Here is a 20,339-nt window from a genome sequence, read left to right as displayed (position 1 = left end):
TGGGGACAAGATGGCGAAGGACGCACGGGACCCCCACTCTGGCTGTCTGTGATCATAGGACGGGGGTCACAAGTAACGCAAGTTCCCCGCTAAAGGGCAAGTGTGGTACTACACATGGACTGGCTGACTATGACGCCCAGCACGTAGCGGCTTGAAGTACTGGAGACCGTCCCGGCTCTACACACTTGACAGTTGATCGACATTCTTCTAAGCACAAATAATATGCGGAATACATCTTCACGATGTGGGTGAACAAAAACAAAAAGCACAGTAAAACTCTTGTTAGAGACAGCGATACAGTATTTCATTGTTCTACTGAACATAACCATCTTATGTCATACTATATACGAATGTCAACTAATTAATGATCACGCGTGACAAGCGCCCCACAAACACAGTCTAAAGTCCACCAGTGACAGAGACCCACAAATACAGTCTCACGACCACCGGTAACAGAGTCCCACAAGTACAGTCACATGACCACCAGTAACAGAGACCCACAAGTACATCTCACAACACCAGTAACAGAGCCCCACAAATACCGTCTAATGACTACCAGTGACAGAACCCCACATGTACCGTCTATTTGACCACCAGTACCAGAGCCCCACAAATACCGTCTCACGACCATCAGCAACAGAGCCCCGAAAGCGTAGTCTCATATCTACCAGCAACAGAGACCCACAAATGCCGTCTAATGACCACCAGTAACAGGGCCCAACAAGCATAGTCTCATGGCCACCAGTAACAGAATCCCACAAGCACAGTTTCGTGACCACCAGTGACAGAACCTCACAAGTACAGTCTCATGACCACCAGTAACAGAGCCCCACAAGTACAGTCTCACAACACCAGTAACAGAGCCCCACAAATACCGTCTAATGATTACCAGTGACAGAACCCCACATGTACCGTCTATTTGACCACCAGTACCAGAGCCCCAGAAGCGTAGTCTCATATCTACCAGCAACAGAGACCAACAAATGCCGTCTAATGACTACCAGTAACAGGGCCCAACAAGCACAGTCTCACGACCATCGGTAACAGAGCCTCACACGTACAGTCTCATGACCACCAGTGACAGAACCTCACAAGTACAGTCTCATGACCACCAGTAACAGAACCTCACAAGTACAGTCTCATGACCACCAGTAACAGAGCCCCACAAATACCGTCTCACAACACCAGTAACAGAGCCCCACAAATACCGTCTAATGACTACCAGTGACAAGCGCCCCACATGTACCGTCTATATGACCACCAGTAACAGAACCTCACAAGTACCGTCTCATGACCACCAGTAACAGAGCCCCACATGTACAGTCTCACGACCATCAGTAACAGAGACCCACATGTGCAGTCTCACGGCCAGCAGTAACAGAGCCCCACAAGCATAGTCTCATGACCACCAGTGACAAGTCCCCAAGTATTGTCTCAAGTCCACCAGTGGCAAGTACCCCTACGTCTATAGTCTCTTGGCCACCGGTCGTGCTGTTCTATATCGTCAAGTGACACTTGATTTCACTGGTATGGTCTCGTGACAGTAAATGAATTCATGATCATTTCGTTCAAATATTGTGGGATACGGGTTATTAAGACCAAAGCACTAGCAACACAGACATTGCAAACAGCATGTTTTCCATTCATCAAGAGATGTAGCTACATCGATTAATGCTGACTACCATAGCAAATACACTATTGTTCGCATCAGTAAATTGTAATTATACAAAGGGCTGATGTCAAACTGGTGTGTTTGTACAGACTGAGTGTTGAAGATTGAGAGTGATCTTGCCACGCCACTGCTGTCTGTGTGTTTATATGTCATTATATGCCCTCCTATTAGAGTCTCAATGCATCAGTTTCTTGTTATCACCAGTATCACTTGTTGGAAAATGTGTGTACTTTTCACGCATGGTCTACTCTATATTGTTTAAGGCCACCTGAACACAGGTTCACGTGGACTGTCATGGCAATGCCTATGTCCTCCGTCCGGCCCAGGGCTTTCACCACATCTTACGTGAAGACGGATGTAGCTGAAACTTTGTACTGATAATCCAAGTAATGGTGTTTCAACTTCATCTTGTAGAAAAACCGCATAAACCATTTTCAGAAGAATTTATTGTCTCTCTCTCTCTCTCTCTCTCTCTCTGTGTGTGTGTGTGTGTGTGTGTGTTTGTTTGTTTGTTTGACTGAGAAATATCCTCATTCACTGGTTTCATCTGCTTTAGCTCCCTTTCGGTGTAGATTATGTGTAGATTATGCGATGTGAGAATTTAAACTGGAATTCTAATAGTTTTACATCCTTGGTGCAATGCCTATACTAAATCTCTATTGTCACTTGAATAGTATTTGTATGCTATCCCAGAAAGAGAATACAGAAGGCTTTTATGTCTATTACGTATATGTGAGCTCCCTTTAATGGTCAATATTGGTAGACGGTGCGGCATCGTCCGCTGTAATAGATTATGTACATCTTGTGCGCTAGGTTGTATAGAAGATGAATACCACCTCCTTCTAAAATGTTCATTGTATGACCATCTCAGATCAAAATACATACCAAGATATTACTGTAACCCACCGACGATGTTCAAGTTTAAAACTCTTTTAACATGCAAGATATATTAAGGAAGCTCTTTTACTCAGGAATTCCCATCTGTCATTATGATGATATTTTTTGTATTATGCTGTACATGAGCCGTTGGCCTTTATACCGAATAAACTGAATCTCTATACTGAAGAAATATATCTCTTTGGGGGAAGAACCACATTGAATTTTTGAACCTGTTTGTTACACACAAGAGGAAACTCGTCACAAACAATAATGATATCGCAGAAATGTCTAGAACCCTTACCAGGTTTGAGAATGTCTGTTATTTTATTACTAATCACCACATCTGAATTCTTGACACATGTTTGGTCATTAATACAATTTATCTAACTAGGAGTAATGCAGCAAAGTAACTTATGACAATCTAAAAACGTGCCGTTAATATCAAAAACATTCTTCATTTCATTAAGTCATTAAACCGCTATTGCTACATATGTTTTTTACAAAATAAATTCCTTTAGTATGTCATTGCTTAATCAGAAAGAGTTTATGTTTCGAATGATGGTTGAGCCAGAATGGCTGGGACAAAATATCAATGACATTGATATTAAGAGAAAGTTCTTTTTCCCATTTTTATATATTTTGCCCAAGCCTTCAAAGCACTTTGTCAATATGGGGTCCTTCAGTGAATAGAAGTATCAACACTGGCACCCAGTGTGAATATTTCATCGGCAAGAAAGTAACTTGGGTGCTTGAAATTATGACTTTGAATGCATCTTCTTAAATGTGATAACTTCAGGGCTTGAATAAAGCCATTAATGTCAGTCATTCTGACACCACCTTCTTCATATTCCCTCCCTCCCCTACATGTTCTCTTTACCTTACCTGGTTTCCCGTTCCTTTACAAACCCGAAAAAGGTACAATTTTGGTTATTAATAAGTTGAGGGGGATTCGGCAGAGAAGAGAAACTATGCAATAAGGTAGAGAGGGCTGAAGTATTACATGTAATCACAGTTACTTTTCCAATTGGTGTTAGCGATCAATGTTTCCATTCGCTGTTTGCGTTTATCAGCCAAAGGTCGTGCAAATTTGGATTTATTTTTAATGCCAAGGATCTCGAAGTTGCCACAGTGCCAATCAAGGTCAAGGTTTTGACATAATTTATTTCTTGTGTTAGTTTAAGACGAATTATTTCGTATAATTTCGATAGCAAAAGGTGAAACTTCAGACGTCTGTAGACAAAAGGTTCACCAACACAACTGCAGCCGTTGTTGTTGTTATTGTTGAGTCAACAAGATGGCGTCAAAGTCACTACTTAATTTGTATGACCACCAATGACAGCAATTTACTCCTTGGCACCGTCTCGACGGTCGCTCTTCTTCTCCACTCTTCTGCAATATGATGGCTGCTAGTTTTGATGCTAGTTATCCATGTAACTAGTGCTTGCTTAAGGCGTTGGCAAGACACTGACGTAAGAATTGACACGGTTGCGGGCCGTGACAGGTGCTGTCTGTGATGTAGCGTTGTCATGCTGGAACAATTCCCTCTGTTGGTATGTGACGTGCAAGGACTTCGTTGTACCGATTTGCTGTGAAATTGCCTTGAAAGACTCAAGACTCACTCAACTATATGTGTGTTGGATAGCACACCCCACGCCATAACACTGTCAACGCGTTCATATGTACAGTTGATGACAGACAATATAGATAGGCGACCAATAAAGGCCGATAAGGTCATAAGCAGTTATTAATGGAGGAAACCAAGAGGAACAGGGTGGCTGATAGGGCAATGTATGCTGCGGTAGTGATAAAGAGTAAGAATGCAGATTAAATAATAAGAAATAAGTCTCATATGGCGTGGCTACATAGTGTTTGGTTTTTAGAAATATTTGGACGATGGCTGTCCTGGCGTAGACTATCACCACCGAATCTCGACCTGTCGAATCCAATTAGTGGCAAAATTGTGATTTGTCACTGAACCAGACTTGCCTGAGAACAGTCCCGACAACTAAGCTTTTTGTTCGAATCCCCACATCACGTATCCGATTCCTGACAGTTTGGTCAGAAATCCTTCTCAAACCAGGGATGTTTTTCAATCTCCAAGGCTGTGGCAAGACGATGACACAAGTGAGCAGTTTGGATGGAGCGGTCCGGTGTTTGGGTAGTTAGTCAGGTGGACCACAGCTTCCCAGACGATCCAAGGCGGAATAGATCTGCAGGAAAAGGTGCTCTGGTGCTCTGGTGAACGTTCAAATGTCGGATAACTGCAGACAGTGACTCCCCAACTTCCAGGCGTCCTATGGCGATTTTTCGATTAGCAGCATTCAGTCATGGCATGATGATCGTGGCGTCCTTTCCAGCAAAAGCAAATAACAAGATTAAACACAACGTTTGCCTTTTTATAGCGATCGATACCCTATGCTCTTCCGCTTACTTGAACATGCATTTTGCTTTGTGTATTTTCTTGATTACGTTTTGGCGAATGTTTCTTCAAACGCTTCTGGAAAGAGAGGAAACGTTATCTTAAGGCATTTTAGCGCTGAAGCTGTTTACAGTCACTGAAAGATGACGTTTAGGAAAGAAATTGTATATTTATATTGTTTTCGCCGAATCTATATGATTCCAATATTCTCAAAATCACCTATGCATTTCATTTTTTGAAGAGAATATATATGAGAAACACTTTTAATGCCTTCAGCCATATCGACGTGTCATCAGTAGCAGTGAAGCGTGTCTGCTTAAAGGGATTCTTCACTCCAGCCAATACCGGAATTTATTTCAATGCTTTATCAGATTAGAACAGGACTTAAGAAAAATATTCTTGCATGATTTAACTCTTCTATATGTCCAAAGGGAAGCCTCCACTCCGTATATATCAGAGGTGAAGTAGACGGTTGGAAGTACAACATGAGACAGGAAAAAAACGTCGACTGACTTTCAATGCCAGGCGACGGTCACCATCATCAGATGGCGGTGCTGAGGAAATATCGGTGACGTTTTTTGGTTTTAAAAATCTGTACTGAGCAAATCTGAGTGCGCCATTATGAAATTTGGTGTGCAGTTTATGGTATATGGATTAACAGAACCCATGGAAAGAAATATGGCAGTTTCGTTTTCTATTTTGAAAAAAACAGTTCCCACCAGCAGGTTTAAAGACATTTACAAGGATCTGATATCAGTCATATTCGTCTTATGCAAGTAAAAAGTATTTGAGGAAAACCCACGTGTACCCCGTGCATGTGATGTAAGAGGGAAATCACTTCTTTGTAACAGTGGTTATTTGGAGGAACAGCACATGGCAGTGACGCACTCCTGGCAAGTCTTGGTATCATGACTCTGGAGCTGTTTTCAGCATGAACCTTACGATGTCAACAAAGTAGATAGTATAATTTCCTCATTGTTGCACTGAGGAAATGGCGGTACCTGTTACAAACGCAGATCGCAAAGACAGTCAGTAAAAGAATCACAATTTAACACCCATATTCAGAAATTGGCGTTTTGCAATTTCACAATGAAAATCGTTTCCGAAGATTGAAAAATATGTGTTGTACATTTCAACACGTGCATGTCTAAGATTGTCAAGACGAGTTGTATAGATGAGACTGGATATTCTCGAAAGTGTTCTTTACAGGGTTTTCAGGGTCCACTTGATTTATTCAAATTTCATATTCTTTCGACTTCATTCTTCGCAAAACATTCATATGTTTTTTATGCTAGATGTAAACTGCAATGTGTGTCCGGCACAGAAAAAGGCCAGAGTCAACCAGATGAACATGGGTGTTAATAAATCAATGCAATTTCTGAACAATTTACTCTAACGGTGGGCCAAGAGATAATCCGACCGCGTCTCTTAAAGCCACATTTTGCTTTGAATGTTGTAGAGGCAGTTAGGTATAATTGTACATATTTTTTTCTTGAATGTCTGATGATCATAACTGGGAAATAGTACATGTGCAGTCATAAGCTGTTGCAGTGACGTGGTCGTCATATCGGCTGTTTCACTCAGGGGTGGTGCGTATGGCTTTAAAGTCGAATTAACCAATCAGAATCGAGTAGTTTTCAAGAAACAGAATCTGTTTGTATCAGCTACCTGTACTGCCATCTTAATATGCCATACACTAATGCTGCGAACATTCACTAACATTTCAGTCATGTGGCTCTATTCTTGTTCACATATTCTTGTTCAATTAACTCAGGTCCGGGTAAGAATGTATTATCAGTAACCCATGCTCATCTTAAGAGGGATCGGGTGGTCAAGCTCGTTGACTTGGTTCACACATGTCATCGCTTCCCAATCGCGCAGATCGATGCTCATGGTGTTGATCACTGGATTGCCTGACTCAGAGTCGATCATCTACAAACATGCCGCCATATAGCTGGAATATTGCGACGTAAATCGAAACTCACCCACTCATGTTCACTCAAGCAGCAACATATTTGTCCCGGGAACTTCATTCTATGTCAGATCTACTTCATAGTCACAGTACAGTGCCCGTCTCTGTGAGGTTGGATCATAATCAGAGAGTTGGTGGAATAATAAATAGCAGTCTTGCTTTGACAAACTGTCACTCCCCGCAAGAGAGAACAGTCTTTTTAGTCTTTGAAGGCAGCAGGATATCTCTCACTAAACTGCTATTTGGATAGCACTTACAGTGTGTTAAATTTGTACAGAGTAGAGCGTATGCCAAACTGCATATCTGCACATGAATAAACAGATACTGACAGATCCACACAGAGTAGATCGTGCACCTAACTATATATGTAGACATGGACAAACGGATGTACTAACATATCCTCACAGAGTAGAGCGTGCACCTAACTATATATGTAGACATGGACAAACGGATGTACTAACATATCCTCACAGAGTACAGCGTACACCTAACTATATATGTAGACATGGACAAACGGATGTACTAACATATCCACACAGAGTACAGCGTACACCTAACTATATATGTAGACATGGACAAACGGATGTACTAACATATCCACACAGAGTACAGCGTGCACCTAACTATATATGTAGACATGGACAAACGGATGTACTAACATATCCACACAGAGTACAGCGTGCACCTAACTATATATGTAGACATGGACAAACGGATGTACTAACATATCCACACAGAGTACAGCGTACACCTAACTATATATGTAGACATGGACAAACGGATGTAGTAACATATCCACACAGAGTACAGCGTACACCTAACTATATATGTAGACATGGACAAACGGATGTACTAACATATCCACACAGAGTACAGCGTACACCTAACTATATATGTAGACATGGACAAACGGATGTACTAACATATCCACACAGAGTACAGCGTACACCTAACTATATATGTAGACATGGACAAACGGATGTACTAACATATCCACACAGAGTACAGCGTACACCTAACTATATATGTAGACATGGACAAACGGATGTACTAACATATCCACACAGAGTACAGCGTACACCTAACTGTACATCTAGACAAAGACAAAGATATCCACACATAGTAGAGGGTGCGTCAAACTGCATATCTAGATGTGGACAAATAGAAATATACATAAATGTGAACCCCTCCTCTGAACCGCCTTACCCCCAACTATCACAGCTCCACCTCCACCCCGCCCTCCACACATATACAAACCTAACCCTCCTTCCCCGGGATGATAACAGCAATAAAAGAGTGGAATGAGGCGGCACTAATATGATTTCGACGTTGCGCATACTCTATCGGAAATGTAACCTCGTCTACTTTTACGATCAAAGTTTATTTCTGCGTAATATTTTTCTGTTTGATGTTGATATATTTGCGGCACGTGTATGTTCTGTTTGACACGTGAAGAGCTGTAGTCCGGCTTGAGAAAATACTGGAAGCCCCTATATCAGTTTATATCACCGTTCACAACGTTCACTTACGTAAAGTCACAATTGCAGAAATGACTTGACCTACTTGTATTGTCTTCAAAAACTTACGGTATTTGAATCGTTGACTGTCATCCATTCACGCATATTTTGACAGCTCATGCAGCCTAATGTCGGTCATTTAACAAAGCACAGACGTTTATGTAAGTACGATGTGTGTCGTCGAAGAACCGTGTCCAATCTTCACTTTCCACGTAATGACAGACATCTTTCATATTTATAAAACACTATAAAACAATAAAAGGTTATTCTGTAATCCAAAGTAAGAGAACTTTTGCATTGTTATGATTTCATTTTCGTCTTGCTCTTTTATTTGATGAATAACATGGATCCGTGCTACAGTGGACAATATGGTATGCAGGCAGTCAAGGCTCCGAGTCTCATGACCCGATCCCTTCAGTTGCCTCTGAGGCTAAGCATGAGTTGGTAGGATCCTACATCCTTACCCGGAACTCGTCTATGCACATCTTCTATGCACTCGTCTATAACATCTAATAATGGTCGACACAAGAACAATGGGTGGAGATAACTTTGTTGACAGTAGAAATGAGAGTGGGAATTGATGTACATTTCTGAGGGAGGATTCAAAGGGTTGTGATGATGTCTTGTGTAGTCTCGGCATATCTCACGGTTACTAAGCGTCACCGGAACCCTCGGCACGCGTCATTCCCGTGCACCTGTCGGACATTTCTCATCACTCAGCTTGCTGCAAACTCAGTCAGTTATGCTATGTCCGTCGTGTGTGCTCCACAATCTCCGTCACAAAGACCTTTTGACCATCTGGAAACTGACTCTAATACTTAGCGGAAAGGCTGACAATGTGACTTGTCGAGGGATCATGTGATAAAGCAGTGAGTTAGTGGGATCATGCGCGTAATGATATTTGAAGATAATCTACAAAGTAACATATATAGTTGATGTCTACAGGGCTTCCACTGTATTTGCTTTGAGGAAAATCACGAACACCAGAATTGTGTCGACTGACCTTGGATTGATCACAGGAGCTCACTCAAAGTGAGTCCATCGATACGCGACTGCAGGACACATTCGCAGGGCAACACATCACTGGGCCCCTGTGATATTGTAGAGCAAAAAGGCTGCAATTCATTCCTACACTCTGGCATGAAGAACAGTTAAGCTACGAAATAGCGTCAGTGTGTATGTGATTTGCTGTCTGGACTGGTGTGTGAAAACGACGGCATGTGCAATAACAAAAACACGTCTTAATATGTATGACACTATGTACCTATCTGAGGGTGATACTTTCAGTAGGATTCAGTCTAACAATGTTTATATCTGCCACAGCATACCCATCTAACAATGTTTATATCTGCTACAGAATACCCATCTAACAATGTTTATATCTGCTACAGAATATCCATTTAACAATGTTTATATCTGCCACAGCATATCCGTCTAGCAATGTTTATATCTGCTACAGAATACCCGTCTAACCCTGTTTATATCTGCTACAGCATACCCGTCTAGCAATGTTTATATCCGCTACAGCATACGCATCTAACAATGTTTATATCTGCTACAACATACCCATCTAACAATGTTTATATCTGCTACACCATACCCGTCTAACACTGTCTATATCTGCTACAGAATCCCCATCTAACAATGTTTATATCTGCTACAGAATATCCATTTAACAATGTTTATATCTGCTAAAGCATACCCGTCTAGCAGTGTTTATATCTGCTACAGCATACCCATCTAACAATGTTTATATCTGCTACAGAATACCCATCTAGCAATGTTTATATCTGCTAAAGCATACCCGTCTAGCAGTGTTTATATCTGCTACAACATACCCGTCTCACCCTGTTTATATCTGCTACAGCATACCCATCTAACAATGTTTATATCTGCTACAGAATATCCATTTAACAATGTTTATATCTGCTAAAGCATACCCGTCTAGCAGTGTTTATATCTGCTACAGCATACCCATCTAACACTGTTTATATCTGCTACAGCATACCCATCTAACAATGTTTATATCTGCTACAGAATATCCATTTAACAATGTTTATATCTGCTACAGCATACCCGTCTAGCAGTGTTTATATCTGCTACAGCATACCCATCTAACACTGTTTATATCTGCTACAGCATACCCATCTAACAATGTTTATATCTGCTACAGAATATCCATTTAACAATGTTTATATCTGCTAAAGCATACCCGTCTAGCAGTGTTTATATCTGCTACAGCATACCCATCTAACAATGTTTATATCTGCTACAGCATACCCATCTAACACTGTTTATATCTGCTACAGCATACCCATCTAACAATGTTTATATCTGCTACAGAATATCCATTTAACAATGTTTATATCTGCTAAAGCATACCCGTTTAGCAGTGTTTATATCTGCTACAGCATACCCATCTAACAATGTTTATATCTGCTACAGAATACCCATCTAACAATGTTTATATCTGCTACAACATACCCGTCTAGCAGTGTTTATATCTGCTACAGCATACCCATCTAGCAATGTTTATATCTGCTACAGCATACTCACAATATCACTATCAGCACCCTCTTATTCTCTTAAGACGACCCTGGTGTCTACTGAAGAGATATTTTTCCTGAACAGCCAATGAGACTGCAACAAAACGAGTATAAATCCCTCTAACATCGTGTACAAAAGATTATCAGTGTAGAAAGTAATGAGTTGACAGTAAATCATTTTGATGTCTAATGGTGACGTCTTTCTATGTGACGCCCAGAACATACATTGTACCAGTCCCCTTTGTATGGTGCAATATAGAGAAAAAACCACTCGTGTCTAAAAAGAGTCTCGAGGAGTATAATTCGGGTGAATGATGTTTGTACCACCCTGCCCCACATGTGATAACGACGCGGTTAAAGTTATGGCCACAGTTGTCAGTTGTGGTTCACGATATATAGTTGTGAACCGTCATGGAAGTGTACAGCGGAATTCCATACATTACACAGGACTCCCTATTTGACATTATGTTGTTCTATGGTACTGTGAACCAGTTGCACTCATATAACATTATCGTTTCCCACTGTATCATGTTATGGGATTTAGAAGACAAAATGTACAGTTGTCGTGCCATATGTAAATAAATAGCTAGTCATCATCTTTGCAACACTCAAATTGCTGAGAAAGAGAATAATGATAAATAACGCCTAAAACGCCAGTGGAATCCGCCATTTTTCATTACACCAGGGTGCCGCTGTAGAAAGCGATCTTAGCGTTAGGTTCACTCTAACTATTCCCATACCTTGACACAGACTTAAGGTAGTCTTAGCACGAAGGTTGTTTTGTACAACAGAGGTAGATACCCAGCTTATCAATGCAAGGTCGACAGCGGTAAGAGAATGGCCACGGCACTGTTTAAAATCGATCTAATGGACAATCAGACCTAATGTGCCCACGACACATTGCTTCAGTTGTAACAGGGTAAGTGTGGGGGTTCAAGATGGAAAAGTCCGGGGAAAAGGACATGGACAGGACAACATCTGGTCACTGGGACACCCATAATAACACCCACAACACTTGGCAGAGATGTCACATGAACTGTCACTGCAACACCCTCACCACTGCATGCTGGTCTTCTTTACCGAACAAACGGCGATGTTAACGCAACAATAACTCCTGTCTTAAACCACAATGAACCAAGGAAATATATTCAAACGCCAAAATAAACTAAGCACTAAATTCAAGACTCACAGTGATCCAAGCACAGCATTAACGCACGTCAAAAACCAAAACCAAAACTACATTCGCACTCCATAATAAACCAAGCACATCATGTATGCGTATTAATGAACCAAGCACATCATTCAAGTTCCACAGCAAATAATGAACGACGTACATGTCAGTTTCTCGCTGCAGTGAACCTAACCTCACTTGTTCGATACGCTGAATCTGCAACGAGACTCACGCTCACGTTATAGTGAACCAAAGACTACAGTCAGCCCAGCTGTCCACCACAGTGAACCAAAGACTACAGTCACCCCAGCTGTCCACAGTGAACCAAAGACTGCAGTCACTCCAGCTGTCCACCACAGTGAACCAAAGACTGCAGTCACTCCAGATGTCCACCACAGTGAACCAAAGACCACAGTCACTCCAGCTGCCCACCACAGTGAACCAAAGACTACAGTCACCCCAGCTGTCCACAGTGAACCAAAGACTGCAGTCACTCCAGATGTCCACCACAGTGAACCAAAGACTGCAGTCACTCCAGCTGCCCACCACAGTGAACCAAAGACCACAGTCACTCCAGCTGTCCACCACAGTGAACCAAAGACCACAGTCACTCCAGCTGCCCACCACAGTGAACCAAAGACTGCAGTCACCCCAGCTGTCCACCACAGTGAACCAAAGAACACAGTTACGCCAGATGTCCACAGTGAACCAAAGACTGCAGTCACTCCAGCTGTCCACCACAGTGAACCAAAGACCACAGTTACGCCAGATGTCCACTGTGAACCAAAGACTGCAGTCACTCCAGATGTCCACCACAGTGAACCAAAGACCACAGTCACTCCAGCTGCCCACCACAGTGAACCAAAGACTGCAGTCACTCCAGATGTCCACCAAAGTGAACCAAAGACTACAGTCACCCCAGCTGTCCACAGGAACCAAAGACTACACTCACCCCAGATGTCCACCACAGTGAACCAAAGACTGCAGTCACTCCAACTGTCCACCACAGTGAACCAAAGACCACAGTTACGCCAGATGTCCACCACAGAACCAAAGACCACAGTCACTCAAGCTGCCCACCACAGTGAACCAAAGACTACAGTCACCCCAGATGTCCACCACAGTGAACCAAAGATCACAGTCACCCCAGCTATCCACCGCAGTGGACAAAAGACCACAGTTACGCCAGATGTCCACAGTGAACCAAAGACTGCAGTCACTCCAGATGTCCACCACAGTGAACCAAAGACCACAGTTACGCCAGATGTCCACAGTGAACCAAAGACTACAGTCACCCCAGATGTCCACCACAGTGAACCAAAGATCACAGTCACCCCAGCTATCCACCACAGTGAACCAAAGACCACAGTCACCCCAGCTGTCCACAGTGAACCAAAGACTGCAGTCACTCCAGCTGTCCACCACAGTGAACCAAAGACCACAGTTACGCCAGATGTCCACAGTGAACCAAAGACTACAGTCACGCCAGCTGTCCACCACAGTGAACCAAAGACCACAGTCACTCCAGATGTCCACCACAGTGAACCAAAGATCACAGTCACCCCAGCTATCCACCGCAGTGGACAAAAGACCACAGTTACGCCAGATGTCCACAGTGAACCAAAGACTGCAGTCACTCCAGATGTCCACCACAGTGAACCAAAGACCACAGTTACGCCAGATGTCCACAGTGAACCAAAGACTACAGTCACCCCAGATGTCCACCACAGTGAACCAAAGACCACAGTCACCCCAGATGTCCACAGTGAACCAAAGACTGCAGTCACTCCAGCTGTCCACCACAGTGAACCAAAGACCACAGTCACTCCAGCTGCCCACCACAGTGAACCAAAGACTACAGTCACCCCAGCTGTCCACAGGAACCAAAGACTACAGTCACCCCAGCTGTCCACCACAGTGAACCAAAGACTGCAGTCACTCCAACTGTCCACCACAGTGAACCAAAGACCACAGTTACGCCAGATGTCCACCACAGAACCAAAGACCACAGTCACTCCAGCTGCCCACCACAGTGAACCAAAGACTACAGTCACCCCAGATGTCCACCACAGTGAACCAAAGATCACAGTCACCCCAGCTATCCACCGCAGTGGACAAAAGACCACAGTTACGCCAGATGTCCACAGTGAACCAAAGACTGCAGTCACTCCAGATGTCCACCACAGTGAACCAAAGACCACAGTTACGCCAGATGTCCACAGTGAACCAAAGACTACAGTCACGCCAGATGTCCACCACAGTGAACCAAAGATCACAGTCACCCCAGCTATCCACCACAGTGAACCAAAGACCACAGTCACCCCAGCTGTCCACAGTGAACCAAAGACTGCAGTCACTCCAGCTGTCCACCACAGTGAACCAAAGACCACAGTTACGCCAGATGTCCACAGTGAACCAAAGACTGCAGTCACTCCAGATGTCCACCACAGTGAACCAAAGACCACAGTTGCGCCAGATGTCCACAGTGAACCAAAGACTACAGTCACGCCAGCTGTCCACCACAGTGAACCAAAGACCACAGTCACTCCAGATGTCCACCACAGTGAACCAAAGATCACAGTCACCCCAGCTATCCACCGCAGTGGACAAAAGACCACAGTTACGCCAGATGTCCACAGTGAACCAAAGACTGCAGTCACTCCAGATGTCCACCACAGTGAACCAAAGACCACAGTTACGCCAGATGTCCACAGTGAACCAAAGACTACAGTCACGCCAGCTGTCCACCACAGTGAACCAAAGACCACAGTCACTCCAGATGTCCACCACAGTGAACCAAAGATCACAGTCACCCCAGCTATCCACCGCAGTGGACAAAAGACCACAGTTACGCCAGATGTCCACAGTGAACCAAAGACTACAGTCACCCCAGATGTCCACCACAGTGAACCAAAGACCACAGTCACCCCAGATGTCCACAGTGAACCAAAGACTGCAGTCACTCCAGCTGTCCACCACAGTGAACCAAAGACCACAGTCACTCCAGCTGCCCACCACAGTGAACCAAAGACTACAGTCACCCCAGCTGTCCACAGGAACCAAAGACTACAGTCACCCCAGCTGTCCACCACAGTGAACCAAAGACTGCAGTCACTCCAACTGTCCACCACAGTGAACCAAAGACCACAGTTACGCCAGATGTCCACCACAGAACCAAAGACCACAGTCACTCCAGCTGCCCACCACAGTGAACCAAAGACTACAGTCACCCCAGATGTCCACCACAGTGAACCAAAGATCACAGTCACCCCAGCTATCCACCGCAGTGGACAAAAGACCACAGTTACGCCAGATGTCCACAGTGAACCAAAGACTGCAGTCACTCCAGATGTCCACCACAGTGAACCAAAGACCACAGTTACGCCAGATGTCCACAGTGAACCAAAGACTACAGTCACGCCAGATGTCCACCACAGTGAACCAAAGATCACAGTCACCCCAGCTATCCACCACAGTGAACCAAAGACCACAGTCACCCCAGCTGTCCACAGTGAACCAAAGACTGCAGTCACTCCAGCTGTCCACCACAGTGAACCAAAGACCACAGTTACGCCAGATGTCCACAGTGAACCAAAGACTGCAGTCACTCCAGATGTCCACCACAGTGAACCAAAGACCACAGTTGCGCCAGATGTCCACAGTGAACCAAAGACTACAGTCACCCCAGATGTCCACCACAGTGAACCAAAGACCACAGTCACCCCAGATGTCCACAGTGAACCAAAGACTGCAGTCACTCCAGCTGTCCACCACAGTGAACCAAAGACCACAGTCACTCCAGCTGCCCACCACAGTGAACCAAAGACTACAGTCACCCCAGCTGTCCACAGGAACCAAAGACTACAGTCACCCCAGCTGTCCACCACAGTGAACCAAAGACTGCAGTCACTCCAGCTGTCCACCACAGTGAACCAAAGACCACAGTTACGCCAGATGTCCACCACAGAACCAAAGACCACAGTCACTCCAGCTGCCCACCACAGTGAACCAAAGACCACAGTCACCCCAGATGTCCACCACAGTGAACCAAAGATCACAGTCACCCCAGCTATCCACCGCAGTGGACAAAAGACCACAGTTACGCCAGATGTCCACAGTGAACCAAAGACTGCAGTCACTCCAGATGTCCACCACAGTGAACCAAAGACCACAGTTACGCCAGATGTCCACAGTGAACCAAAGACTACAGTCACGCCAGCTGTCCACCACAGTGAACCAAAGACCACAGTCACTCCAGCTGCCCACCACACTGAACCAAAGACTACAGTCACCCCAGCTGTCCACCACAGTGAACCAAAGACTACAGTAACCCCAGCTGTGCACAATGAACCAAAGACTGCAGTCACCCCAGCTGTCCACCACAGTGAACCAAAGACTACAGTCACTCCAGCTGCCCACCACAGTGAACCAAAGACTACAGTCACCCCAGCTGTCCACCACAGTGAACCAAAGATCACAGTTACGCCAGATGTCCACCACAGTGAACCAAAGATCACAGTTACGCCAGCTGTCCACCGCAGTGAACCAAAGACCACAGTTACGCCAGATGTCCACAGTGAACCAAAGACTACAGTCACGCCAGCTGTCCACCACAGTGAACCAAAGACCACAGTCACTCCAGATGTCCACCACAGTGAACCAAAGATCACAGTCACCCCAGCTATCCACCGCAGTGGACAAAAGACCACAGTTACGCCAGATGTCCACAGTGAACCAAAGACTGCAGTCACTCCAGATGTCCACCACAGTGAACCAAAGACCACAGTTACGCCAGATGTCCACAGTGAACCAAAGACTACAGTCACCCCAGATGTCCACCACAGTGAACCAAAGACCACAGTCACCCCAGATGTCCACAGTGAACCAAAGACTGCAGTCACTCCAGCTGTCCACCACAGTGAACCAAAGACCACAGTCACTCCAGCTGCCCACCACAGTGAACCAAAGACTACAGTCACCCCAGCTGTCCACAGGAACCAAAGACTACAGTCACCCCAGCTGTCCACCACAGTGAACCAAAGACTGCAGTCACTCCAACTGTCCACCACAGTGAACCAAAGACCACAGTTACGCCAGATGTCCACCACAGAACCAAAGACCACAGTCACTCCAGCTGCCCACCACAGTGAACCAAAGACTACAGTCACCCCAGATGTCCACCACAGTGAACCAAAGATCACAGTCACCCCAGCTATCCACCGCAGTGGACAAAAGACCACAGTTACGCCAGATGTCCACAGTGAACCAAAGACTGCAGTCACTCCAGATGTCCACCACAGTGAACCAAAGACCACAGTTACGCCAGATGTCCACAGTGAACCAAAGACTACAGTCACGCCAGATGTCCACCACAGTGAACCAAAGATCACAGTCACCCCAGCTATCCACCACAGTGAACCAAAGACCACAGTCACCCCAGCTGTCCACAGTGAACCAAAGACTGCAGTCACTCCAGCTGTCCACCACAGTGAACCAAAGACCACAGTTACGCCAGATGTCCACAGTGAACCAAAGACTGCAGTCACTCCAGATGTCCACCACAGTGAACCAAAGACCACAGTTGCGCCAGATGTCCACAGTGAACCAAAGACTACAGTCACCCCAGATGTCCACCACAGTGAACCAAAGACCACAGTCACCCCAGATGTCCACAGTGAACCAAAGACTGCAGTCACTCCAGCTGTCCACCACAGTGAACCAAAGACCACAGTCACTCCAGCTGCCCACCACAGTGAACCAAAGACTACAGTCACCCCAGCTGTCCACAGGAACCAAAGACTACAGTCACCCCAGCTGTCCACCACAGTGAACCAAAGACTGCAGTCACTCCAGCTGTCCACCACAGTGAACCAAAGACCACAGTTACGCCAGATGTCCACCACAGAACCAAAGACCACAGTCACTCCAGCTGCCCACCACAGTGAACCAAAGACTACAGTCACCCCAGATGTCCACCACAGTGAACCAAAGATCACAGTCACCCCAGCTATCCACCGCAGTGGACAAAAGACCACAGTTACGCCAGATGTCCACAGTGAACCAAAGACTGCAGTCACTCCAGATGTCCACCACAGTGAACCAAAGACCACAGTTACGCCAGATGTCCACAGTGAACCAAAGACTACAGTCACGCCAGCTGTCCACCACAGTGAACCAAAGACCACAGTCACTCCAGCTGCCCACCACACTGAACCAAAGACTACAGTCACCCCAGCTGTCCACCACAGTGAACCAAAGACTACAGTAACCCCAGCTGTGCACAATGAACCAAAGACTGCAGTCACCCCAGCTGTCCACCACAGTGAACCAAAGACTACAGTCACTCCAGCTGCCCACCACAGTGAACCAAAGACTACAGTCACCCCAGCTGTCCACCACAGTGAACCAAAGATCACAGTTACGCCAGATGTCCACCACAGTGAACCAAAGATCACAGTTACGCCAGCTGTCCACCGCAGTGAACCAAAGACCACAGTCACTCCAGCTGCCCATCGCAGTGAACCAAAGACCACAGTCACCCCAGCTATCCACCACAGTGAACCAAAGACCACAGTTACGCCAGATGTCCACCACAGTGAACTAAAGATCACAGTCACCCCAGCTAACCACCACAGTGAACCAAAGACCACAGTTACGCCAGATGTCCACCACAGTGAACCAAAGACTACAGTCACCCCAGCTGTCCACAGTGAACCAAAGACTGCAGTCACCCCAGCTATCCACCACAGTGAACCAAAGACCACAGTCACTCCAGCTGCCCACCGCAGTGAACCAAAGACCACAGTTACGCCAGATGTCCACCACAGTGAACCAAAGATCACAGTCACGCCCGTTGTCCAACACAGTTCACCACAAGACCATATTCACACCAACAGTGCGCCACTGTGGTCCAAAGACCACATTCACGCTTGCCATGCACCACAGTGTACCAAGGGCCACATTCATGCCCGTTGTCCACCACAGTGAACCAAACCACCACATTCACATAAACAGTGTGCCACCACATTCACGAGTGCCGTGCACCACAGTGTACTGAGCACGAGATGAAAGTCATCCGTGTGCATCAGTGCAAAGTAACCTTTTCGTTCAACAGTTAATGTAGTTGACCGTTGCAGATTGAAAGGTAACGTTTTTCAGAGACAGTTTAAACCACCACTACAATAGTATTCATAAACTGATGTTAGACTGGAATGTCTGTTGTTTTTGTCAACGTCCTGCAAGCCAGTAGAGACGATAAGACTATCAACTTGCCGTACCGTGTAACCAGGGCTGTTTTCAGAAGATAAATATGAAGATGTTTTCTTACTTTCGTTTGCATAAACTACCATGCATGAGCGCCTCTTAGATTATATCACAGGGAAAATACAAATCTGTCCTTGTCTCCTTGTTGAAGACATGGCAGTAAGGTCCTGGTGCTGAACATATGGACTTGTATACTGTTACTGACGAGCAGAATATGACATGTATGATTGTGCGTCAGCCGACTGGCGTTGCTCTGTGTGTGAGCTGGGATTTATTCCTTTGTACTTTTTTTTATCGGCCGGGCTAGAGTAAAGCTGTTCTGGAGAGGATAGAACCGACTGTCGTGACTGTGCTGGGGTTCACATAGGTCCCTTTTCGGACGTGTTCTCAGTTAGCTTTTTACAACTCCAAGCAACAGAGTGCTCTCAGTAACCGCGCTACCATAAACGTGTGTCCTTCGGTTCAAGATAATTTCGAAAGATATAAGACATTTAGTGTCACAGGCTACTATATGGCATCACAAGCACAAAGACAGCCTCTCAGCTCCCTGTGACGGCGTTCATATCTGTTGACGTGATACAGGCCACTATGAAGGGAAGGGTCCAAATGTTCATAAAACATTTTCTAGTCTAGTGACTTGATATCATACAAAATATACGTAGAGCGATATTTATTTCCTAGAACTGTTTTTTCGTCAGTGCAACTACTTACAACAGACTGGAATTAAGGGGATGTATGTGGGGTTTAAATAATCTTGAAGCGTGATACTGGAGCCAGTGTTCTTCATAAACTGGCGTTGTTCTGGCGTGTAAGTTGATAACCAGCAAGGTTTTTCTCTCGGTTGTTTAAGTGCTCTATGTCCACGTGACACCATCAGTGTCCTATTCTGTCGGTCAGAAA

At 45.1% G+C, this 20,339-nt stretch overlaps 1 protein-coding gene across 1 annotated transcript in view; it reads left to right on the top strand.

Moving 5' to 3' along the window:
• LOC137295279 (mucin-2-like) overlaps positions 1–19,163 on the top strand; it is a 28,756-nt gene extending 9,593 nt beyond the window's left edge. Inside the window, exon 3 of the mRNA XM_067826594.1 lies at positions 12,422–19,163. Coding sequence (XP_067682695.1) covers positions 12,422–19,163 — 6,742 coding nt within the window. The remainder of the gene's footprint in view (positions 1–12,421) is intronic.
• The last annotated feature ends 1,176 nt before the right edge of the window (positions 19,164–20,339 follow it).

The sequence above is a fragment of the Haliotis asinina genome, chromosome 8 (genome assembly GCF_037392515.1).
Source record: "Haliotis asinina isolate JCU_RB_2024 chromosome 8, JCU_Hal_asi_v2, whole genome shotgun sequence".
In the NCBI taxonomy this organism is placed as follows: domain Eukaryota; kingdom Metazoa; phylum Mollusca; class Gastropoda; order Lepetellida; family Haliotidae; genus Haliotis; species Haliotis asinina.
This window is presented reverse-complemented; position numbering and strand designations above follow the sequence as displayed.